Source organism: Hyaena hyaena, unplaced genomic scaffold (genome assembly GCF_003009895.1).
Source record: "Hyaena hyaena isolate Hyena2069 unplaced genomic scaffold, ASM300989v1 scaffold_181, whole genome shotgun sequence".
Classification (NCBI taxonomy): domain Eukaryota; kingdom Metazoa; phylum Chordata; class Mammalia; order Carnivora; family Hyaenidae; genus Hyaena; species Hyaena hyaena.
This window is the reverse complement of record NW_024080813.1, coordinates 2,242,971-2,265,580: the sequence shown is the minus strand read 5'-3', so window position 1 is coordinate 2,265,580 and position 22,610 is coordinate 2,242,971. Positions and strand designations below refer to the sequence as shown.

Genomic DNA, 22,610 nt, shown 5'->3' with positions numbered 1-22,610 from the left:
AGAGACATGCACAGGTGGGTACTGGTGATCCTCGTTATACTCATGCCCCCCCCACCCCACCTCTGTGGCCAATCCAGGTCCTCATCTGGTCGTGTGACTGAGTCTTAGCCTGAAGCATCACTCCACCACCTTCTTTGGCATTCTCATCCCTATACCATAAAGATGGACAGATAGTGATGCAAACATGGGAGTCCACCACAGCTGCTTGGCCTGAGGCACCCTCCCTCTTCCCTGTGCCCACGTCACCCACATAGAGTCCAAGGTGGGGGGGTACAGAAGTGCTGCTACAAGAGGCCTGTCAGGCCCACAGCTACCATCTTGGTTTCTCCCTAAATATCTTCTCTGGGTGGTGATGACATTATTGTCATTCTCATTTAACAGAGACCCCCTTTTATTAAGTCCAGAGGTTGTGCCAGGCACTAAGCCAAGCTGCTGACATATAGCATCTCATTTAATCCTCACAAAAGTCATGTGAGGCAGCACATATCACAGGAAGGCTCAGACACAGACTCTAAAACCAGAGAGACTACGCATGATTTGGGGCATGTTATTAACTCCTTTGAGCCACGGTTTCTTCATCTATAAAGGGTGATAATGATCACAGTACCTACTTCATAGGGTTATCATGAAGTTAAAGACAGCTGATCATGTAAAATGCTTAGAATAGCGCCTGGTATTTTAAATGCTATACAGAAGTTTATTATACAAGCAAAAAAACCTTATTTTTATGTTACAAACAAGGAGACACTGATGGATTATATAACTTAACTAGGTTGACACTTCTAGTTGGTGATGAGATTGAATGAATGCCAGAGTCCATACTCTTAACGATAATATGTGGCACACACATCAACATTGTGTGTGAGAGAGCAAACGAGCGAGCAGTCGAAGGCTGGTTGAGTGGGAGTTAATGTTTCCTTGGTGGAAAACATTTAGTGAAATTATCAAACAAATTTCCATTAAGAACGTTACTTGAGGTCACAGGTTGTCACCACAAATGCCCAAAGGGGCAGGCAGGGCACATAACGGAGTGAAGCAGAACGCTGTGACATGAAATCAAGAGTGACAGACCTTGTAGGTCAGGTAAACCACAAGGAGAGGTGGATGGCAGCTACCTCGAGTGTACAGACTACTGCAAGGGTGGGAAACGGGTTCAAAGACGCCAGAGCTTCTGAACTGTTCAGTAGGACGTGCAGCAGAAACTGGTTTCTGAAGACAAGCGCTGTGATGGCACATTTGTAGGCATTGTGTCAACAGCCAGCTTAGGGTCTCTGGTTTAGAAAAGACCCTATTTGTAATTTAAAATTCCAGGAACACTAACCTTAGATTCTGACTGCTAAAAGGTATAAAAACCAAAGCAATCACCAAAAAAAAAAACCAAACCCACAAAAAACCCAAAACAAAAAACAAAAAAATACCCACAAAATACAAACTCATTAATCAATACTCAAAAAAATTATTCTGAGCCAAGTGCTTTTGACTTAAACAAAATGACTAAAGTCTGCAACAAAAACCAAGAAGTTCCTTTCATGCTATAGATACTAAATGGCCTTTTCTCCTTCAGAGACGGGGATGTGTGTGTATGTTTGGGGGTGTTTGAGGGGGCATTTCTGTCTTCTCTTTCCAAATAAATGTGCTTAATGTTAGCTCTGATTGAACATAACTATTAACTTAAATTTATTTTACATTATAGATTTGTCACTGAGGCTTAAGCTTCAGTCACATGTATAATGAGATACTGCCCCAATTCATCTAGAAGTTCTTAACTGTAAATGATCTCAATTCCTAAATGCCAAGGATTATGGTATATAATCACTGAAAGATATTACCTTTGGCCATATATCCATAAGGCTGAAGATTACTGTGTGCTCACTTGACCTACAACAATTAACTTCTGTAACTCATCATGTGAGTCATACTTTGTTAAAGGAATACTGTTGTTTCTTGTCTCTTACTCAGGGGCTGATCATCCAATTTATTGATTACTATCTACTGATTGATTATCTCCCCTAATAACTGGTTTTTAACTAGTTCATGATTCATTAGCACTTTTCTCAAAAGGACTAGAAAAAGAAATAACATCTAAAACTTGGATTTACAAATTGTTCAGATTCTTTCTTTTCATTAGGAATTTAAATTGCTGGGTCAATGTATTAGAAGGAAAGACAAAAATCAGATCCTAAAACAATTCTTAATAATCATGCTTCCTTCTAAAACACACATGAGCAGAGGAGACCTGGATTATAGAAAGAAGCTCCCAGGAAGAGAGAAGCCAGGGACTGCTTACCAGATGAACTCCCTGCAGTGAGAGCAGTAGGTGGGCTGCCTCAGGTATGTTGCCATAAACTTGTGTCCATTGATTTGGTGGACACGCCTTCGCATAGCCCTTTGGCGCTTCCTGGTAAAATGTTTGAAGATTCGATCTCTCTGGAGAGTTGCTGTACATTAAAAGAAAGGGAAAAAAGAATAATGTATAATGAATCTAGCTGTACCTAATGTATGAGAAAGTCAAATAGCTCAGATACTCTCCAAATTGTTTCTTTCTTCAAGATGCAAAACACCCCAGAGCATCCTCATGCTTCCTAGTGAGCTTAGGACTCGTAAAATGTAAGGCTAGACCTAAGTGAACTGTGAGATCCCCACTGAATGATTAGAAGTGATGACCTGGAACCAGTCTCCCCAGCACACTCCATGAGTTCCCCAGGGCTCTAATGTTCCAGTATTGGACATCAGCCGGGCCTTCTAGCTCCTGTCCAGCTGGGTGGGACCTCAGGTCCATCAACTGGCTATAACTATGAACAGGCAAAACAGATTTCTCATTGTTTGCCTTTCCTTCTGGCATCCTCACAAACAGAAGGAGGGAATGGCCACAGCACAGTGAGCGCCTTGCCCAAAAGCATCAGTCTTAACACCATCTCTGTCAACCTGGAATGGGTAGAAGTTCACCTGGACTTCGTGCCAAGTTCCTCTTCCAACCTCACATTTTTAAAATGCTGGCCCCTAGTCTAAAGAATCAAAACTGCTCACCATCTAAAGATAGAAAATTAACTTTCCTAATGTTTACAGAGACTTATGACTAATAAAACAAAGACTACTTCTTCAAGAATGCTGTTTTGGGGTGTCTAGGCAGCTCAGTTGGTAAAGCGTCCAACTCTTGATTTCGGCTCAGGTCATGATCTCATAGTTGTGAGATCCGGCCCCCCAGTGGGCTCTGGGCTGGGTGTGGATGGAGCCTGTTTGAGATTCTCTCTCTCTCCTTCTCCCTCTGCTCCTCCCCCACTTGTACTTGCTCTCTCTCAAAAAGAAATAAGTGAAGTAAAATAAGACAATGCTTTTCAATTAATCACTTAATGCAAAGAAAATGTAAGGAATAATGCAAGAATAATCTGCTAATAAATTATAAAACCTGGAAGAAATAGAAGGTTTCCATGAAAACATAAATGACCAAAATTAATTGAATAAGAGCTACATAAACCAAATAGATGGATTGTTTAGGGGAAAAAAGTGGTAAGATTTTCTAAGGACTGCCTCTCAAAATCATCCAGGCCCAGAGAGTTTCATGCATGAATTATTTTTAGCTTTTAAAAACAAGATGATGTTAGTGTTGAAACTTGTTCCAGAATAGAGGAGAAAAGAAGGCGCTCCATTTTTTTAAAGGGAACTATGTAATACAATCCTAGGACCAAAATATAAAACAGATATATCTAAATATATAACAGAAAAAAGAAATCAGGGGTTACTAATCATTTTTCATGTCATAGACTCCTTAGTCTGGTGAAGCCTATGAATTGCTTCCCAGAGTAAAGCTTTATAATCTTTAAAAAAAATTACACACACACACACACACACACACACAGTTACAAGGAAATCAAGTATCAAGTATATATTTTAAGTGAGATAGAATAATATATATATATTTTTTGAGAGTGTGTGAGTGGGGGAGGGGCAGAGGGAGAGGGTGGAGGGAGAGAGGCAGGGGGACAGAGAGAGACAGAGAGAGACAGAGAGAGAAAGAGAGAGAGAATCTTAAGTAGGCTCCACACCCCTGTCAGAGGACTCCATCTCACCACCATAAGATCATGAGATCAGGTTATCATTTGAGCCAAAATCAAAAGTTGGATGTTTAATGAACTGAGCCACCCAGGCCTCCCAAGAAAAAGTATTAAAATAAATTAAATACTTAGTGGCATACCTTATCATTATAATAAGTGTGAAGTAGTGATCAGCAGTAGTTACACTTTAGTAGTGATGAAGCAGTAATTACATTTTAAAATTTCTATAAAAACTGTAAAATAACTTGAAAATATCCAAGATTTCTATTGTGACAACATCTTAAATACGGCTAACACTTCTGTGGTTTAGTTAACAATGGAAGAAAATGCTACATTTACATTATAGGTTAGTGAAAACTTTTTCTCTCATCAAGTTTCTGGACCATCTAGTTATGGACTTCAGGAAAAGTATGCCTCTGCTTACATACCCAGCTCATTCATGAATACTGATGCAGAGATTTTCATTATTAAAGTCTGTATACTTACAAAGTGAGCAGGAAAGAAATATTAGAAAACGCTAGTATTTTCACATTATGAGATTTTTTTCTTTCCCATTCTTTGACAATTAGTCCCCAACACAAATACTCCTTTCCACTTAATAATAGTATCTACTCTTGCTCATCACATTGGCCTCTCAGGTTCTCGGATGTGATGCTATGTGTGGTGAATATCTTAATATGCAATATAAACTAACTGCAAAGTAAAACTGAAAATCCTATAAAAATCAAAGAATTTTCATATAGTCTATGGAAAGTGATGTTTCAGAATGGTGAGATTCATGCCGGAAGGCAATGGTAGATAAGGCTGTGGCGGAGTTAGATCTGTTAACAGTTGAACAAAAGAAATTTGATATAGAAAAATGACATGACAGTTATTTTAAGAGAAAAATTTGAATATTAATGTATTAGGAGAGGCCCTTGAGAAACTGAAGTCTCAAACACTTGCTAAAAATACCCTATAGAAAACTGCACTAGACTAATAAAAAATAAAATATGTAGTATTCTGGCATAGAATTTTATCTGAAAAAATGATTTTGTTCTAAAACCTAGTGTCTATGACAAAATAACAAAATGCATTCAATAAAGATGTTCATAATTTTAGTCGTGTTTTTCAAACCCTTTCCCTTTTTAATGTGTTTTTTAAATTTATTTCTGAGAGAGAGAGACAGACAGACAGACAGCGTGAGCAGGGGGAGGGTCAGAGAGAGGGAGACACAGAATCTGAAACAGACTCCAGGCTCTGAGCTAGCTGTCAGCACAGAGCCCGATGCGGGGCTCGAAATCACAAACCGTGAAATCATGACCTGAACCAAAGTCGGATGTTTAACTGACTGAGCCACTCAGGCGCCCCTCCCTTTTTAAATATTAGCAAAATTTTGTCCTCGTTTTGAAGAATTCATTTTATGTGGACCTTTCCAGGTAGCAAAGACACTCAGATAACAGGAAATTCTATACTATTCAACATTATTATAAGAAATACCCACTGTGAGCAAGTGGAAATTTTCCCAGGAGTACAACAATGGGTATATTATTAGAAAGTCTATTTTGTTTTATTCTATTAATAGGGAAAGGAAAGTAACTATGATCATTTCAATATTTTTAAAAGGCACTTAAGTTTAATTTGTAATGCAATTAAAAACTGTCCGAAAAGAATAGATTGTCTCCTTAACATGACTAAAACACTATGCCCACAAGTCAAAAGCTGAATGGTAAGTTTTAAAAACTAACAAATCCCATTAAAGTTAAAAACAAATAAGACCGATTATCACCTCTATTAGTTGCTATCATCCTGAAAGTGCTTGCCAAAGTTGAGAGAGAGAGAGAGAGAGAGAGAGAGAGGAAAGAAAAAAGAAAAGAAAAGAAAAGAAAAGAAAAGAAAAGAAAAGAAAAGAAAAGAGAAAAGAAAAGAAAAGAGCTATCAGGAAAAGAGGAGGCAAAGATGTCATGATTTGGAGTTATTTAATATATGACTAGAAAACTCAGGAGAAATTAGCTTAATCTACTAAAAACAGGGTTCAATAAGATGGACAATGATAAATCATTAAAAGTCAACAGTCTTTAGTATATAAAAAGAACAATTTAGAATATATAATAAAACTATATCCCCATTCATAAAGCTACCCAAACTATCTAGGAATAACATGTCCAAAGAACTGGAAGATTTATATGAAGAAAATTATAACCCCCCACAATTGAAGAATATGATATGTAAAAATGAAGTTCTTAAATAGAAAGATTTAATACTACAAAGTTGTTCATTCTTTCTAAACTAACCTCTAAATTCAACAAAATCCCAATAAATGTCCCTAAATGTGGCCTTTAAACTCAACAACTTTTTCAAAATTTAGTTGGTACCACAGATATTTCAAAACTGTCCAAAAATTCTAATGAAGGAAGACTTGTCCTACATGTTAAAACATATTCTAAAGTTACAATGATTGACACAATGTGCTCCCACCTCAAGAATAGTCCAAAGCCAGGGGCACCTGGGTGGCTCAGTTGGTTAAGCCTCCGACTTGGGCTCAGGTCATGATCTCACATTTGTAGGTTTGAGCCCCACATCAGGCTCTGTGCTGACAGCTCAGAGCCTGGAGCCTGCTTCGGATTCTTTGTCTCCCTCTCTTTCTGCACCTCCCCCACTCATGCTCTGTCCCTGTCTGCCTCTCAAAAAATAAAACATTTTAAAAAATTTTTAATAAAAAACATAAAAAAAGAAGAGTCCAAAGTCAGAAATCAATTTTGCTTAAAGAGAACATAGTTCAAATCAGTGGGAAATGATAGATTATTCATAAAGAGTGTTTAGACACCAGTTAGCTTTTTGAAAACTATCTTTTACTTCACTCCTAATACCAAAATAATCTCAAGTAAATGTTAAAGAAAAAATTATTGAAAAATAAGAAAACATACGGAAAAATATATAGTCCTAGGATAGGGTAAGAATAACAATACTCTAAAACCATAAAAGACTCACAGATCTGCAATTTAAGAAATTTAAAGTTCTATTTGGCAAAAGACACAAAACAGAAAGGTCAACAAAACAAACTGGGGGAAAAAGGATTAGCAACACATGACAAAGGGTTACTATTTATAATATATGGAAATTAATAATAAGGGATGAACAAACTAGTAAAAATGGGGCAGAGGATATCAAAAGGCAATTCATAAAAGACAGACAATAAACACACTGGATGTCTAATCCTATCCAAGATGGACATGTAAGAATCAGGAGGTAAATGCCATTTTACTTATATTGGCAAATATTATAAGGATTGCTCATGTGCCTATACTTGCATGGGAATGGGAAAATAGCCACCTCCCCTGGTGGCTGGTAGGAGTGTAAATGGGCTCCAGTCCTGGCTCTGCCACCTTCCGGCTGTGTTTACCCTGCTAGGCCTCAGTGTTCCCATCCATAAACCACATAGTGCTTTCTTCACAGGGTTCTTCAAGGGAGGTAATGCATTCAAAGTGCTCAGCACAGAATCAGGCCCCTGGTAGCATTCAACACGTGTAGCTATTTCAAGAATATTAAAAACTATATAATTTAAAATGTTTGTTATTTTTTTACATTTTTTTTTTTGAGAGACAGAGCACAAGTGGGGGAGGGGCAGAGAGGGAATGAGACAGAATCTGAAGCAGGCTCCAGGCTCTGAGCTGTCAGCACAGAGCCCGACAAGGGGCTTGAACTCACAAACCGTGAGATCATGACCTGAGCCCAAGTCAGATGCTTAACCGACTGGGCCACCCAGGTGCCCCTCTTTATTTTTGAAAGAGACAGAGAGATACAGTGTGAGGAGGGGAGAGGCAGAGAGAGAGGGAGACAGAAAACTCAAAGGGGGCTCCAGGTTCCCAGCTGTCAGCACAGAGCCTGATGTGGGGCTTGAACTCATAAACTGCGAGATCATGACCTGGGTCAAAGTCAGACACTTAACTGACTGAGCCACCCAGGTGCTCCAAGAATAGTTTTCTTGGAGACCAATTTGATACTACCTGTCAAAGTTTTTATTTTGTTTTGTTTTACTTTTATTTTATTTTGTTAAGTATATTCCTTTATTTTGGTAGTGAGAAAGAATGAAAGAGAGAGAATCCCACCCAGGCTCTGCACTGTCAGCACAGAGCCCACCTGGGGCTCAAACTTACAAACTGCAAGATCATGATCTGAGCTGAAATCAAGAGTCAGGCGCTTAACTGACTGAGCCACCCAGGTGCCTGAATACCTGTCGAAGTTTTAAATGTACATTTAAATTCATTCATTCAGCAATTCAACTTCTAGCATTTTTTTCCTATAAATATGCCAGGAAGAATACATGCTATATAGATATCAACTACTACTTTCTATGTAATGGTAAAAACTAGGGTTTACATAAGAAATCTCAAAGAATGAAGCACAGAAATAGCGAAAATGAATTTGGTTATGACACCGATGCTTTCAGAGGCTCTGGCACAGGTAAAAGTATACCTGCTTCAGTTTTTGTTTTGGGGTATGTATGTGTAGAACCTTTGGAAAGCAGCCTAATAATTATTTTCATTCTCAGGTTTCCCATCTGTCTCAAGAAGATAACTATCTCCCGTCCTCAGCCCCATGGGGATTGAACTGAACTCATTCTACTCTACAGCTCTCTTCTGCAGTATTTCCAGAAGCCATTGAGTAATGACAAAAGACCAGATTTTAATGTTCTTTTGTGGAGCAGATGATAAAATGCGGCCTAATGATCACATTATATCTAGCATATGTTCACCAGCCTGAGACCTAGGTCAATACTGACCAGTGCAAAATGTGTATTGAATTACTAAATACTTATCACATCTAGATGCAAATTAAATTCTCTCCGGGGGTCTAATTTTCAAGAATTTACTTTCTGAATCCCTTAATACTATAAAGAGTGATTAAAAGGTCAGCTCACTTGCATTTTTAATATTTCTTGAATTGAATCATGTTCCCCCACCCCTTGCCATAGTAGTAACAAGATCTATGAATATTCCAGATGATTCCCTCTAGCCTGTACGACTTAGGAGGAAACTGCTTGCAGCCATCCACCGCATTGGTCATTGCTTAATACCTTTTCTCCTGCTTTCTACCCCTCCCAAAATGCCCTGTCCTTTTTTTCCCCTCCAACTAGTTACCTTAGACTTATCCCACCTGCCTCAGAGCCTGCCTCAGAGCCTATGTGGCCACCCCTAGATCCTGAATCAAGGTGAAAAGTCCCTTCCCTTTCTCCTCCCAAAGCAATCTGGGAGTGTACCTCCATCTTTTCCTTTATCCCACAACCCTGGTATCCCAGATGTCTCAGAAATATCTCATATGTGGTCATTTTTACTAAACTTCCCTCTTCCCTCTTCTGTACTTTTTTTTTTTTTTTGCAAAGGTGCCTCTTTTTCTTTAAAAAGCACAAAAACAAGGGCAACTGGGAGGCTTAGTCAGTTAAGCCTTTGACATAAGCTCAGATCATGATCTCATGGTTGGTGAGTTCCAGCCTTGCATAGGCTGAGAGCACAGCCTTCTTCAGATCCTCTGTCTCTCTCTCTCTGCGCTCCTCCCTCACTCTTGTGCTCTCTCTTAAAAATAAACATTTAAAAAATAAATAATTAAATAGAAAATAAAAGCACAAAAACACACTCACACACACCTGGGATTTTGAAAGATGTTTGGTTAAGAAATCAGGCACCCTGCTCCCCAACCCCACTTCCTCACCAATGGCTTTCACTGTCACATTCTCTTGATGGATGTCATGGACAGGAAGAAAGAGATCTCAGACTGCACTCTGTATGCCCAGGTTCAGTCTCGACACTCACTTTACAATCAGAGTGCACAGGGGACTTCCTCACTGTTTGCACTGCCTCCTGCTGCCTTAGGATGGAGTAAAAAGGACTAACAAAAGACTATTTAATCCTTTGGTGCCTCAAACCAACCCAGGCTTGGAGACATTTTTCAGATCACATGCTTTTTTGAACACGTTAGGTAACCGTAATAGGCTTTGCAGCCAAAACTTACATCACCACCTCTGTTTTGCTCCTGAGGTGCTCACTGCCTCTAAGCAAATAGGAAGCTGGCTCAGTGCCCAGCAGGGAAATTCACATTCCGGGTTCAGAGGTGAGCAGGCCTGGAGCCCTGATATGTCTCACCCAGAGTTAGTTTTAACAAGGCATCCCATCCATGGGGTAGAGAATAATTAGGTCAAATATAATGAAGATTAACTATTTTGAAACAAAATTCTGTTTCATAAAATCTGATTGTCATCCCACATATTCTTTAGAAGTCTAAAAGGCACAAGAGACTAGAAGCCACCAAACCACTGCAGTGTTAGTTTTCATGTCAAAAACTCTAATTGGACTGAAACGTGTTGCTGACCTGAGTCCTTGTGGGGGAGGGCTGTCTCTCTGAAGTCTGTAAAGCTGCCTTAACTTTATCTCAAAAACAGTAAATGCTTCATCCTCTTTAGTATTTTGCTCTACCTAAAGCCTTTTGCTTTACTTGAATCTAAAGCTTTCTATTCCAGCTGCAGAAATCTGTGTTTGAAAGTACTTCTTAAAGCAGAGATCACGTGTCCTAATTTTTAAATGATCGTAAGCAAATTAAATCAAAGACTGAAAGTCGATGGCATGGCACCTTTTACATTTCAGAATTAAATAAATACTTTCAAAATATAAAATGCATGAAGGGCATAACTATGATTCGGTGTAAAAATATGATTTAACTTTGTTATGTTCAATTTGCTTAGTAGCAAGGGCACTGCGGTTAAGATCTTAACAAAGATCTGTGGCTCGTCTTTGAGGGGCCGTGCTGAAGAAGTGGGGTGGTTTTTATATACAGCAGGCTGGATGGAGCGTGTGGTGGTTGAGGCAGGCTGCCTTATAAGCTGGGTAACTGTGGGCAAAACATTGAATCTCCCATGCCTCAGTTTCCTCATTTGTAGAACATGAAGCACTTAGAGAGCCTTCCTCAAAGGACCACTTTGATGACTGGCTGAGTTAGTAAGTGTAACATAATTAGAAAAGAACCTAGCAGGGAGCAACTAAGTGTTACATAATTGTTGTTAAAAACCTTACTTCACACTACCACTGAGATTAAGGAACAGAAAGGATTTAATTCATTCACCTAACTGCCTGGAAGAGGAATCAATACTTAGGAAACCATTACCTTGGACACCGTGCCCCGGGTTGATGTAGCTAGCTAGGGCTAGAGCTACCTCTAGAAATCCTCTGCTCTTGATTTTATCCCAGGGACTTCTGGGTAATACCACAACACACAGGGTCCTGTATTAACTTCAGGTCCCCTGGAATCCCTGGAAAGTGATACATTTTCTGGTGAGGAAACAGAAGCTAACAGGAAGGTTAAGTGAGGTCAAGCAGCCACTGATAGAAGTGGGGTCGCTAGACGCTGTTTACTATTGCTGAACTATTGAGTAATGCTATCCAACATTTTTTTTCCTTTTTCCTGAGATATTTGTTTTATCATTTGTCTGTGAGGGAATAACTGCAAGAAAAGCAAACAGGAAGACCTTAGAGTTAAGCAAGTTGCTACTCAAGAAAGAACCAGAACGTATTGTTTCTCTCTCCAAAATATATTCCTGAAAGGTAACGAGATAAGGTTGTGAGAGAAGATTGTTTAATGTCGTCAAATACATTGAATAAGCAACAGTCTGACCACACAACTGTGTGCATAAAGAATGATGCATAAGAATTTAACATCAGATGATTCCAGCCTGAGACAATAATGATATAAACAGAGAGAGATTATGTGTTAGGCAAATACATAACTTAAATGAGTCTTTACAGTAAGTGCACACCACTGTAGGTGAGAGCATTTAGTGGGTGTTGAGTGAAGACAGAATCTGAGGAGTTGTGTATCTAGTCCTCTGATTAATTAAGGATGACTTTATAAGTGAACTGAGATTAGCAGCTGCTCGGAGAAGAAGGAGAAGTTGATAACTAAGGATCAGGAGAAGGTTACAGGACTTCATGCCAGCACCAGCAACAAAGGCTAAAAAAGAAGAGGGGCATTCATATTTCAAAATGGCATGCAAAAGCACCCCCCCCATAACACTAAGCAGTACAGAGTCTTCCGGCTTTGAAAAGCCCACACCACATGACTCATAGTTATTTCCAAATTCAGACAGAATGATTAGACTCAGGGCATTAGAAGACCTGACTTTACAGGCACTATGCACAGGTGCTTCTCAGGGGTTTGGCTCCCTCTGGGGAAGCTCAGCCTGCATACACACCTTCCATCAGGCATCATGGGGATGGCTATCGTTGGCAAAAGGAGAAAAAAATCATTTGTTACTAGACTGCCTCTCCTGAGTGGCCCTCATGGCTATAGCACCGGGTAAGCCTAGCCCATCCTCACCCATCACTCCAGCCTCTTCTGGCAGCAGGTGATGAGAACAGAGCTCCTAGATGTGACCAAACCTTCATCAAGGACCACGAGAAAGGCTTCTCAGTCCACTGTTACAAGAAGGAAGCAGTGCCACCCATCATTCCCTCACCGTCTCCACTTCTATTATCCATGAATACTGCCAAAGTACAAACTCTCCCCTTCTCAGTACTTAGAGAAAAGGACCTCAGCTCCAACAGCATCTGGCTCCCCTCACTCTACAATTTCTCCTTGTCCCCTTCACCAGCTCTTTTCTCCTACACAGCTTGATGTGTAGGATCAAGCTGTTTCCTACACAGCTTGAAACTTGTGCATCCCAAGGATCTTTGTATGCCATTCTTCTGGTCTTTCTGGATTCTCATTCATCTCCTCAGAGGCCTCATATGTTCTCTTGATTTCTAACGACTGCCTATGTACTGAGGACTCCCAAATCAACAGCTCTAGTTCTGGCTTCTAACTACACAGAGAAAGATACTAAATATTTCTAAGTAGCTTCTCAGCATCTCTCCAAGGTGTCCCAAATTACCTAACATCGAGATTTGTAGGCTGAGCCCTCTTCCCTGCCTCTGTAACCCACTCTTTCTCTTAGATAATAGTATCACTATCTTTGAAGTCATCCAGAAAATAAAACTAAAAATGTCTTCAGATCCTCCACCCACAACCAATCAACTGTCAAGTTCTACTAAACCTCCTGTGATATGACTAGATCTCTCCCTCTCATGCTCATTGGGTACAGTTCATGCCACCTTCTTCCTCTCATCTGGACTATGTAATAGCTTCCCAACTAGACTTTCTGCATAAGGTTGCTCCCCAGTTACGCATACAAAATATAGGTCGGATCAGGTCACACCCTGCAGAGAGATGGCTACATTCTATGTAAATCTCCTGAATGGAAGTTAGTCATTTTCCTAGTTGAACCATAAGGTAAAGGGGGTGGGTTTTCCCCAAAGGGTAGTGTTCCCACTACCCAACATCTGAGAGAAAAGTCAAATCTTCAGGCAGCAAAATGACTTTCAGGGGGGCCATAGTCAGGTAGGAGACAGAATCTTTCCCCCGTGTCCTCACTCTCTGGGGTCTGGACTTGAGGTCCCAAGAATGCGTGCCCGCAAGGCTCTGCAGAGGCAGAGTGAGGTAGGTTAGGAGTAAGCCCAGTCATGATGGCACACGCAAAATGCGTTCAACGTCTCTTGTGAGGGAGACCATCTAGTGTGTATTATTCTGTGTACACTTCCTTTTCTGCCATTAAGCCTGGTTTCCATGGTCCAGAAAGGCCTGAGCTCTGCTTCAGAAAATGCATTAAAGTGGACAAATCACCCTCTGAGGCTACCTACCATGGTAGACGGAGGGTCCTCGTGAAAAGTGAGAGAAAGCTGAACCCTGGGACATAAGACCTGGGGATACAAGATCTAGCCACATCTCCCAGGTCGCCCTGCGGCCAGCCTTGGAGGACTAGGATTCCTTTTGTCAAGAAGCCAGCAGATTTTATGCTCCTTTACAAAGTCTGTTTGGTAGACGCCAGTGTCAAAATCCCTGACCCAACATCCATGGTTCTCAGGAACCCGTTCCCTCTCCTCCTCCCTTTCAGTCAGCCGCAAGACTAGGCTCCTTCAGTGATCTCAAGGAATCAAGAGAACAATCTCAAGGAGGTGCAAAAACTGGAATAGTGAGCCTCCTGCTCCCATCTATCAGTGGTTGATGGTTGTTCAGAAGCAGTGGGCATTAATTCTCTAGTACTCCCAGCCTTCCTTTATGACCTGAGAGGAAATACGGACAGGATGTCTACAGCATCTGCCATAGAATGAATTTATACTTACCCTGGTCCTGCTTACTTATTTGTATTTTCCTATCATGTAGACCATTTAACAAGTTGCTTCAAACTCTCTGTGGAATGAGGTGAAGTCACGTAGAAAATTCTTATAATAATAATTTTCAACTATTATTGTGCTTACCCCTTTCTGCACACATAATTTAATGACAGAAATTCCCTCTTGCTCCCTATTATCAAATGCAAGGATCCTATAATTCCTTTCTGCAAAAATGGTACAAATTTCTACCCTGTTGCTGTGATTCTACAAATATTTCATTCCCCCTCCCACCCACTCTGATATCATCCATAAATAGACTTCCAGCTGCCACTTCTTCATTCTTCAGGTGTTTTTTGTTTTTTTTGTTTTAATGAAAGTTAAACATTGCTGAGTGGATCATCATCCTGGCTTTCAGGCTGATGAGGAAATGTATTTGTTTCATCAAGTCCGTATTGGATTATATAAAAGTGCATCCCATTACGCATCTCACTGTCCTCCTGACTATCCAGAAAATACCTCAAAATGGCATTACCTTCAACTCTAAGCTTAAGTTAGAGTCAGTACCTTGGTTGTATGTGCTTAAAAATGTAAGCATTTTCCAATTATCTGGCAATTTTTCTTTTATCCTTCATTACTAAATTTAATTGGGGAGCAAATGTCTCACTCATGATCTCTCCTGTCCCCCTGAGAATCTTTTGAGCTTAACATAAGAAGACAATGAAGCCATAATGTGCAAAGAACAATACATAAAATGTCTCTTTTTGCTCCTTTGCTGTTGTTGTTTATAAAGGTAATATACGAACACTATAGAAAATACAAATGATACAGAAAAGTATAATGAAAAAAGTTCCCTTTGAAAAATCATCTTAAATCTTACCATACAAATAACCGCTGTACGCATTTTGGCGAACGTGACAAATATATACACCATACAGCAAATGGTGTCATACCCTACGTGCTGTTTTGCCAACTACTTTTCACCCAAAACATCTTTCCCTATCTTATTTCTTAAAAGGCTATAAAGTTGTTTAGAACAGTTTCAGATTTACAATAAAATTCAGAGAGAGGGGTAGAAGTTTCCCATATACTCCCTGATGCCACACACGTACAGCCTTCCCCATTATCAACGTCACTCACCAGAACAGTACCTTTTTTTTTTTTTTTTTTACCAAGGACAAACCTACAGTGATACATCACAATCACCCAAAGTCCACAGTTTACCTTAGGGTTCACTCCTGGTGTTGCACATTCTATGAGTTTAGACAAATGTGTAACGACGTATATCCATCATTATAACATCGTACAGGGTATTTTCACGGTCCTAAGGATCTTTTGTGCTCTGCCTATTCACCTCCCTCTCCCCTCCTGCCACTCTCTCTGGCAACTGCTGATCTCTTTATTGTCTCCATAGTTTTCCTTTTCCAGAATGTCACACAGTTGGAATCTACAGTATATAGCTTTGTCAGATTGGTTTCTTTCACATAATATTCTGCCATGTCTTTTCACGGTGTGAGAGCTCATTTCTTTTGAGCGCTGAATAATATCCCATTGTCTGGATGGACCGCAGTTTATTTATCCATTCACCTACTGGTTGCTTCCAAGTTTCGGCAACGATGAATAAAGCTTCTAGAAACATCCATGTGGAGGTTTTAGCATGGACATAAGCTGTCCATAATTTTTTAAAATTACTATTTGTGGGGTACCTGGGGGCTTCAGCTCAGGTCATGATCTCATGGTTTGTGAGTTCCAGCCCCGCATCAAGCTGGCTGCTATCAGTGTAGAATCCACTTCAGATCCTCTGTCCCACCCCCCACCCCCTTTCCTGCTCATGCTCTCTTATCTCAAAAATAAACATTAAAAAAAGTTACTGTTTTTATAACAATACTAACGTTACCATTTTGTCATCCTATCTTATAAAAATGAATACATATCACAACAAGCTTAAAAATAAGCTAACAGCATTAGCAGATCATCCCTGTGAAAGCAGGGTTTCCCTGGTTGAAATCTCTAAGTTTTTTCTCATTCACTTGAAGCCGAGGGACGGCTTTCTCCACCCCCACCCCGCCTCTAAGCTCAGGTTGGTCTTCCTTCCTCTCACACACAAAATATTCTTATACAAACAACCTGTCCACCCAAAATCTTTTCCAGATAAACATGTGTTTCCTGCTGAGAACTAAAAGGAATCCTGCCCCACAGTTTGGCTTATTCCGTTTCCCTTTCAATTTTTTCCCCTCTTTTCCACGAGTAGATTTCTGAGGTCTCTTCTAAGCCCTCAAGTTCTGGTTTTATGATTTTATTAAACCTTCCTTACAGGATATTAGCCAGGAGGAATATGATGCCTAATCACTTCCTTCTCCAACTACATGCCTGGAATGAGAGCAATGCTGCCTCCCTCATGCTGCTGACTCAACATGATTTTTAAAACCACTGTGCCATTGCTCATTATAGGCAGACTAATTCCAAATCCAGGATTGAAGGTAAAATACCTTTATCACATAACCCAATTTCCTGCAACACTAACACCAGGGCTTTGAACTTCAGCCAGCTTTTCATGATCATTAGAAAAGAAAAAAAAAAGGCAGAAGACAGCTGCTTTAATCAAATGCCATTTACATCATATGGCCATTTCCTGTCAGAGGCTAGCAATTTACAAGTGTATATCTTGGCTACTAGGTCGGCTTTTTAATTTGTTTGCTTTTTGATGATTATATTATGCCTTAAATTAGATGGGAACAAAATAAAAAGAGATGAAGAAACTAAATTTAAAAAAAAAAGTGTAAACAAAGGCTTGGTATTGACAGGGATGGAAACCTCTGATGAGAGCACATGTTTAGATTAGCAATGAATTTCATCCTTTATGATCCAATGTTGTTATCCCTGTGCTACCAAAAAGAACACATTCCACCAGTCAAGAACAAATGAATTCTCTTTTCTTAAAATCTATTCAAAGAGTTCTTTCTTGACTACGATTAATAACCCAGTCTACATTGTGAATAAGAATTCAACAGTTTTCTCGGAAAGGCAGAGATGTACATAAGAATACTTCAAATGGCAGGCTAAGGTGTGACAAATGCCTCTGTCTTCTGGAGTATTTAGTACCAGCTCACCTACCACACCAACAAAAGTCGAGACATTTGTTTTAATTCAGACATTTACCATAATCTAGTAAATGTACAGTTAAACACACAACAGTTCAACAAACTGCTAGGATTCCCACCAAAAAAATGAACAGGGTTCTCAACCCTCAGCTATCTTTAATTCACAAATCACTTTTGGGACAAGGAGGCATTCTGCTCCATTTTAGACATTAAATAGCAGACTATCTTGTGCAATGACATTAGTCCTAAGTTCTATCAATTTCTTTCTTCCTTTTCTATCATATGCTTATTCATCCAATAGGTCTTAAGCCTTTATTAAGTGCTGGTCACTGTGATGGGAAGTGGGGGTACAATGGTGAACAAGGTGTAGTAATATCTTCAACTAAAAGTCTAACATTAGAGAAAGATTGTAATTAGCTTTCACTATGCATAGTAGAAATTTCCATGGGAGTGTGGGTGGGCAGGAGTCTTACCCAGATGTGGGAGAATCAGAGATGGCCTTTCTGAAGTACAACAAAGCCATAACTTTCAGATCAAGCGAAGAAGAGGTGAATCAGGAAAACTGGGGAAGAATGTTGTAAAAAGCAGCAGCCATATCTACCAATGTCCACAACTGGGAGAACTTAAGGTTCAAGGAACTCCTAATATTCACCTTCTGACTTGGTCACACTAACACCTAGTAACTGCCTCCTCCTCATCAAATACGTAGCAAATTGTCTACTATTTACAGGGCCAAGAACACCAAGCCTTAGGGATAAGAGTACTTCAAGAAGGTTCTTGAGTTACTATGCTCAGGTACAGGAAGAAACTACTGGAACTCCCATTTGTGTGTTTCTCATATTCTTCATTTCAATTCTGTGATCCTTTATAGTGTTTATAACATACACAGTACTGCATATATATAAACTTTATAAGAAAACATACATAATATAAGTGATGAATCATGGGCCATCACTTGAAGCCAAGTCTACACTGTATGTTAGCTACCTTGACAATAAATTAAAAAAAAATACATATGTTTGGGGGGCATGCTCAACTCTGACATCTATGTGATCAAAAACAGTTTGGAGGCCACTGATCTCTATGGGCTTACATTCTAGTTGGAGAAACAGTGACACAGAGGTGAAAGGCACGAAAGCTCAGTGCTATCTCTGGGTAGTAGGGGAGCAATGGGCAGGAAAAGATACCTGAGGGCTGGGGTGGTCAGGGAAGGCTTCAATGCAGAGATGGCATTCAATTTAGGCCCTGACAGAAGAGTAGAACTCAAACCAAGAAGAGAGGTTAGGAGAGGATTTTCTGTCTGGGAAGAATGAGATAAGCTCAGGTATATGGGTATTGGGAAGCAATGAGAAAACCACCTTCTCAAACACAACAGACTCCTACTAAGTAGCAGGACAGATGATGGAGACCCTGGAGTGGACACAAATGTAGGCAGGACAGTGAACATCTCCAGTATCAGGCTAAGAAATCACACTTTTTTGCTGGAAGGAGGGACCCTGGAACAGCCATTATTCCTTCTGTGCGCAGTGGCAGGCTTTCTGTATAAATGCAAAATCTAAGCTAAATGCACAGTGAAGTTTTTTCTAACTCTTAAGACTATGTTACCAATGGAAGTAGTTTTCAAGAATGAGGGCAAAGGAAAGATGTTTCAAGAGTGCTGAGATAGCTCAGCATCAAATACCTTCACTAAATAAACTTCTAAAGGATTTACTCCGAGGGGGAGAAAAACAATCCTCCAAGGAAGGTCTGAGCAACAGAAGAAAATGGTGAAGAAAAAGAAATTATAAACATTTAGCTAAATATAAACAAAGAATGATGAAATAAATAATGACATCTAGTTAATGGAGTTTCAAAAGAAAAATAAAAAAGACATCTAAGGTAACAACCACTTGTACACAGCCAAAGGAGGGTGATTAGAGATAAAGTATTTTAAGATCCTTATTTGCTCATGAGGGTCTCAGACAATTTCTTCCAAGTGGTTGTACCATTTTGCAATCCCACCAATAATATGAAAAGTTTGAGTGTTCCACAGTCTCACAGACATTTAGTGTGGTTGCTCTTTTCAGTTGTAACCATTTTACTGGTATCTTATTGTGGTTTAAATGTCCACTTTTCTGCTGCCTAAAAACATTGAGCATGTTTTTACATGCTTACTGGACATTAGCTATTTCTTCTTTTAAAAAAATGTTCAAATCTTTTGCCCATTTTTTAAAAGTTGAGTTGTCTTCCATTTGTACCATAACTTTCTGGTATAAGCTGTCCATTTTTGGAAGGAAGGTAGCAACTGTTAGGGCATCTGGGTGGCTCAGTTGGTTAGACATCCAACTTTGGCTCAAGTTGTGATCTTGCAGTTTGTGGGTTCGATCCTTGCATCGGGATCTGTGCTGACAGCTCAGAACCTGGAGCCTGCAGTGGATTCTGTGTCTCCCTCTCTCTCCCTCTCACTTGTGCTCTCTCTCAAAAATAAACAAACAAACATAAAAGAAAGGAAGCTAGCAACTGTTTTTCCTATTAAGAAACATATTCCTCTATGATTAATTCCATGGGATTCATCTGAGAACTCTCACCAAGACTGTATCCAAACTGAATAAGACAAAGAAGGTTTCTGAAAGGTTCATTTTTACATTTTATATACTTATGTATTGGCAAAGCGGGGGTGGGGGGCGTGAGGGAGGGGTGGGGGGGGTGGTGTCAAGAAATATCCAGACTTTTGTTTTAAAATTCCATGCATATTCTGGCCAAACAAGCATAGAAAATCATGTTTTTGCCAAGTTTTTTTATACCATTGTTAGCTGAGTAAGATAATACAGTTAAATTTGAATTATTTTAAAACTTTAATAAAATAATCTAAATTACAATAATTCTACTTCATCTCCATTTATAATTCTTAGCACATACCCCAGAGATTTTTTTTCCTGGCCTCTCTAGAATGGGTCTGGTTAACATCACTGTCAAGCTCTTTATTAACTGAAATACATTTGATTTTAGCAACTACCACTGCAGTCAACTATAGCAAAGTCCATGGGACACATATTCCAGGATTCCACGAGTCTCTGGAAGGATCAACAATGGGTGTGACTGCTCGCCTTCCTCATTTAGTAGTAGCATCCTTAGTTGCATGGATTACCAAAAAAACCCTCAAATCCATCTTGATCACAGGATTCAAAACAATGGATGCGAGCAGGTCCTCTACCTGTAAAGCATTTATAAACCTTCAACATTTGCCCTTGAGAAATAGAGTGCTGATTCAGTTCTATGGGTTTCTTTTTAAAAAAATCTTTTTTTAACATTTATTTTTGAGAGACAGAGTGAGGCAGAGTACCGATGGGGGAGGGGCTGGAGGGCTGGGCACAGAATCCAAAGAAGGCTCCAGGTTCTGAGCCATCAGTACACAGCCCAATGTGGAGCTGGAACTCACGGACCTTGACATCATGACCTGAGCCAAAGTCAGGCACCTAACCAACTGAGCCACTCAGGCTCCCCATAATTCTACAGGTTTCTATTTGAGCGGCTGCCCAAAAGCTTACAAATTAGTTCCTTAACGTGTGTAGTAACTGAAGAAAGAGGCCTAAAGAGCCTCTGTGCTCCACCTTACCTTCAAGTCTACTTTTTCTCAGTTTTGTATTTGTATCAAATGAGAAGACAGTTTCACTTGATCTGTAAGGAATGAAGCTTTTCATGTTTTACTCTATTCTCCACATCAACTGGACACTCACTGTAGAACTGCAGGGCTTCTCTATAACAATTAAGAGATAATTTCCTCTTTCTTTAATTTTGTGACCTTTAAGAACTATTTTTAACCTTTAGCCTTGAATGTGGAACATGGGATAAGGCGGTGGGGGGAGGGGATGTAAACTATGGCATTCAGAATTCTTTAAACAATCTGTACAAAAAAGCAAAAACTACTGTTACTGAAAACTTAATCCGAAAAAGGGGTATTTTCAAGAGATATCAGGGAAATAGGCCAGCTAGAAAAACAATTTTTCTACTTTTATAGGCAATGATTCAATCTCAGAATCAAACCAGTGGGGAACGTTTTCTGTAATCAATAGACACAGTAATTTTCTCTTTCCCTAAAAAAGAGCTCCTGCTCAGATAAGTGAAGCATTTTGGGTGTTGGTGTGCCAGGTTAATGCCCTATTCATAGAAAGAAAGCAGATCAATTCTCAAACAACCTGTTTTCATAAGGGCCTCCAACTAACAGTTGTGGCCTCAAATCAGAGAAAAAACAGGCTTAGTGATTCTCAGCATCTGCTGTAGACTGGTAACAAGGTGGGGATTTTAGAGAGGAGAGCCATGTCTCCCTTTATGAGTACCTATATTTCCACATTACAAACTGTCCCTAATCCACTTTGGTAACTGCATTCCTGAAGCAATAACACATAAGAGATGAAAGAGCCAAATTTCCACAAACAAAACTTTCCACATTTTCTTGCAGCTATATGAGAAAATTCCTCTGAGAACACAAGAATGGGGACTTGAGCTGCATACTTATACCTGCAGGTAAATGACTGACTGAGCAGAAAAACTATTTTTAAATAAGCTCTGGCTTTCTACTGAAAACTATATAAATAATAGTACTAGAAGAGTTTCTTCTTCCAGTACATGTGGTGAACTCTAAACAAAACAAGTCTCCACGGGAAGCCTCTTGGACTTCCTTGGGGCAAAATTACCATCTAAGACGATAAAGGAATTACCCCAGATCAAAGGGTTATTAAGAAGAGACACCTTTGATGAAAACATTCTTAGTGAGGCTGTTTGCCCAGGCTTGTGAAAGAGCCACGAATCTGGCTTCAGCAATGACAGGGTCATTATAAACTGAAAGCTTATTCTAGATCATGTGTCTGGTAGCTTGAGCACTGTGTTTTAGATTAATAAACAAGGAAATCACAGTTTTGATTTTTTTTTTTTAATGTTTTCATCAAAGGCACTGGCAAACGCATTGCACAACAGAGAATGCGACAGCTTGACAGTGTGTGCAGGGCACGCGCACACGGGACAGGTAGAGACACGAAAGCATTCTTCCTTGTGAAAAAGCCAAATGAAACTGTCCCAGGATGCCTCTTGGTCTGCTTTCCACTGACCTGGAACTCAAGGGTGTGATCAGCAGTCTCCAAAAAGAGGAGTACACGGTCACTGCCTTAAATTCAGAAATTCCTAACTTTGGTTAAGAAGGTGAACAGAGTTGCAGATAAGGACAACAGACTTTTAAAGAGCTGAAGTTGCATGAGACTAAAAGTACCACATGGCCACATATCCCCAACTTTAGGATAGCCCCAGCCTTT

General features: G+C 39.7%; 1 protein-coding gene across 1 annotated transcript in view; it reads right to left on the bottom strand.

The window, feature by feature from the left end:
* Nucleotides 1-22,610, bottom strand: part of PRKCH (protein kinase C eta) — a 234,948-nt gene that overhangs the window by 111,306 nt on the left and 101,032 nt on the right. The window contains exon 3 of the mRNA XM_039240767.1: nucleotides 2,288-2,438. Coding sequence (XP_039096698.1) covers nucleotides 2,288-2,438 — 151 coding nt within the window. The remainder of the gene's footprint in view (nucleotides 1-2,287; nucleotides 2,439-22,610) is intronic.